A 2,579-nucleotide genomic window follows, 5' to 3' on the forward strand; every position below is an offset into this window, starting at 1 on the left:
AAATCATCCCTGGCACCACCACAGCTTCCACTCCCACACTCAGGAGACCCTTTCTCCTCCCTGGAATCACTGACAACCCCAGAGAGAACCCTGGGAAGGAGGAGAGCACTACACCTGTGCCGCCAGATGGGCCCTGGGGCTGCATCCGCTGCTGGAAATTTGGCTCTGGGAAAGAAACTGTGGATAAATTCCTCAGGATTTCCTGCATAAGCCTCAGCCTTGAGGCTTTCAAGGCCTTGTGCTGTTTTAGCTCCAGCCAAAGTGAATTATTTTTGGAGTCAGGAGCCTGTCTGGAATGGGAAGGCCCAAGCGAGTCCCACTGTCCCTCACACCTGGCAGGTGAGGATTAGCCTGAAATCCTGGTCAAAAAGCATTAGTTGCTTCAATTTCATGGGGTTTTGAGCCAAATCTCAACTCCAAGCAAACTCTCCCCCTGGAGAGCACCATGGCTGGAAAGGCTGGCACAATCCCACTGCAAATCAGTGCTGAAAGCACCAGTTGGAGCCCAAAGCTCCACGGGTGGTTGGGAGGAGGTGACACCACCTCAGAGTGGGTTTGGACCATAAGGAACACAGAAAAGGGAACAGAAGAGCCTCCTCATCTCTTCCCATAGAGCCACCAGGGGCTGTGGGCCGAGTGCTTGGTGATGGTTTGCTTCTCCTCTGGGCTGAAGTGCAGGATGGTGAGGATGGCCGAGAGGGTTTGCTGCCGGCCCAGCGCATCGGGCAGCGTCAGGAACCGGAACACGATGTTCTTCAGGTACTCCAGGTTGGCTCCCTCCCTGCTCCTGTCCCGGAAGTTCTTCTGGATTTCACTCTGCAGGGACAACACCTCCTCCCTGTGCTTCTCCTCCTCGGCCAGGACCTTCTCCTGGAGCTGGTGGAGCTGCCCCTCCAGCGTGTGCTTGTGCTTGCGCAGCGCCGTGATCTCCACCTCCTTGCGCGCCAGCTGCTCCGCGTACAGGAAGAAGGTCGGCTCGGAGCTGGAGCACAGACGGAGAACCTCCAGGGACTCCTGGCCTGGGGGGTCACCCTGGGTGACCTCCAGGGAGTTCTTGGAGCCTTGGAGCCCGTGGGGCAGCATGAGGGCCCTGAGCTGCTCCAGCTCCTGGTCCTTCTCGGCCAGCACGGCCAGGGCCCTGTCGCGCTGCTTGTGCATCTCCTCCTCCAGCCTCAGGGCCCTCTCCCGGTACTCCAGCTGGCACCTCTCCAGCTCCTGCCGGTGCAGCTGCTGCTGCTGGGACAGCTCCTGCTTCTTGGCCTCCATGTCCTGCTGGTGCTGCTTCTCCAGGTCATCAGAGGCCAACTGGAGCGCCACATACTTCTCCTTGAGCTCAGCCAGCTGCTCCTGTGCTTCCTCCAGCTCTTTGGCCAAGTTGATGTCCTTGGATGACTTGTTCTTGAGGACCACCTGTGCCCTCACCTTGTACCGCTCGAACTCGTCCTTCAGCTGCTTCAGCTCCTGCTGGTAGTACGCAGCTGTGGCCTTCTCGCCATCCCCGGCCTCGAAGCCCCTGGGCAGCTCTGCCTCACAGAGCTTCTCCACGTCCACCACGCCTTGGCTCTTCCTGGCTGCTGCCTGCAGCAGCTTCTTCAGCTTCTCCATCTTATCTTTCAGGACATTCACATCCAGGTTGGCTTCCTCTGGGTGGATGTCCACGGGGGATCGGCTGGAGGCAGCGATGGCCAAGGTCTTGTTCTCCAGGTCCAGCTGCACGATGCGTTCCTTGAGCTTCTGGATGACCTGCTGATCCTTCTGCTTGGCCTTCTCATAGGTGCCGAGGAGCTCGGACACCTCGGACACTTGTCCCTCCAGGTTGGCCACGCGTCGCTCCTCCATCTGCGCGCGCTGCCGCAGCTGCTCCTCGGCCTGGGTTGTCTGGGACAGGGAGGGGCAGGGGGATCAGCACTGGAGGCAGGAGGGCGACACAGGGCTCACCCCAACCACCGTGGGATCTTCCCTTCCCTGGCAACCCTGCACAAGGCGCTGCCTTGGCTTTGGGAGCTCGGGGATTTAGAATGGTAGAATGGGTTGGAAGGACCTGAAATCCCATCCCATCCCACCCCCAGCCCTGGGCAGGGACACCTCCCACCAGCTCAGATTGCTCCCAGCCCCATCCAACCTGGCCTGGAACACTCCAGGGATGGAGCAGCCACAGCTGCTCTGGGCACCCTGTGCCAGGGCCTCACCTCTCGAAATCTGAGGGATCGGGATGGGGGATTTGGCTCCTCCAGCCCCAAACTTGCCCAAACCCCTGGATACACCTCATGGAGTGAGCTGCTCCCCCAGGACCATCATCCCATCAACCAAAGTGAGGGAGCTCTGGACTGTGAGGAAGGGAATTTTGCTCCTCCGGCCCCAGACCCTGTCCCAATCCCTGGAGCTGCTCCTCCAGGACCATCACTCCCTCAGTGCAAGCCAGAAAGATTTGAACTCTGAGGGACGAGATTTGGACTCTGGGATAGGGAACTCTGCTCCCCCAGCCCTGACCCCTGCCCGCCCAGCAATCACCTTCTTCATCTCCTGCAGGAGCTGCAGTTGGAAGTGGTTCTTCAGCTCAGCCATCTCATCCTGCAGCT

The 2,579-nt window shown here is 59.6% G+C and overlaps 1 protein-coding gene across 1 annotated transcript; it reads right to left on the minus strand.

Moving 5' to 3' along the window:
* Positions 1 to 597: 597 nt before the first annotated feature.
* GCC1 (GRIP and coiled-coil domain containing 1) lies at positions 598 to 2,574 on the minus strand (the record flags this gene model as incomplete). Its single annotated transcript, XM_009077728.1, has 2 exons — positions 598 to 1,878; positions 2,512 to 2,574. Coding segments are annotated over 2 exons (1,344 nt in total), but the record flags the coding sequence as incomplete, so codon positions are not given.
* Positions 2,575 to 2,579: the final 5 nt, after the last annotated feature.

The sequence above is a fragment of the Acanthisitta chloris genome, unplaced genomic scaffold (genome assembly GCF_000695815.1).
Source record: "Acanthisitta chloris isolate BGI_N310 unplaced genomic scaffold, ASM69581v1 scaffold40886, whole genome shotgun sequence".
Taxonomy (NCBI): Eukaryota; Metazoa; Chordata; class Aves; order Passeriformes; family Acanthisittidae; genus Acanthisitta; species Acanthisitta chloris.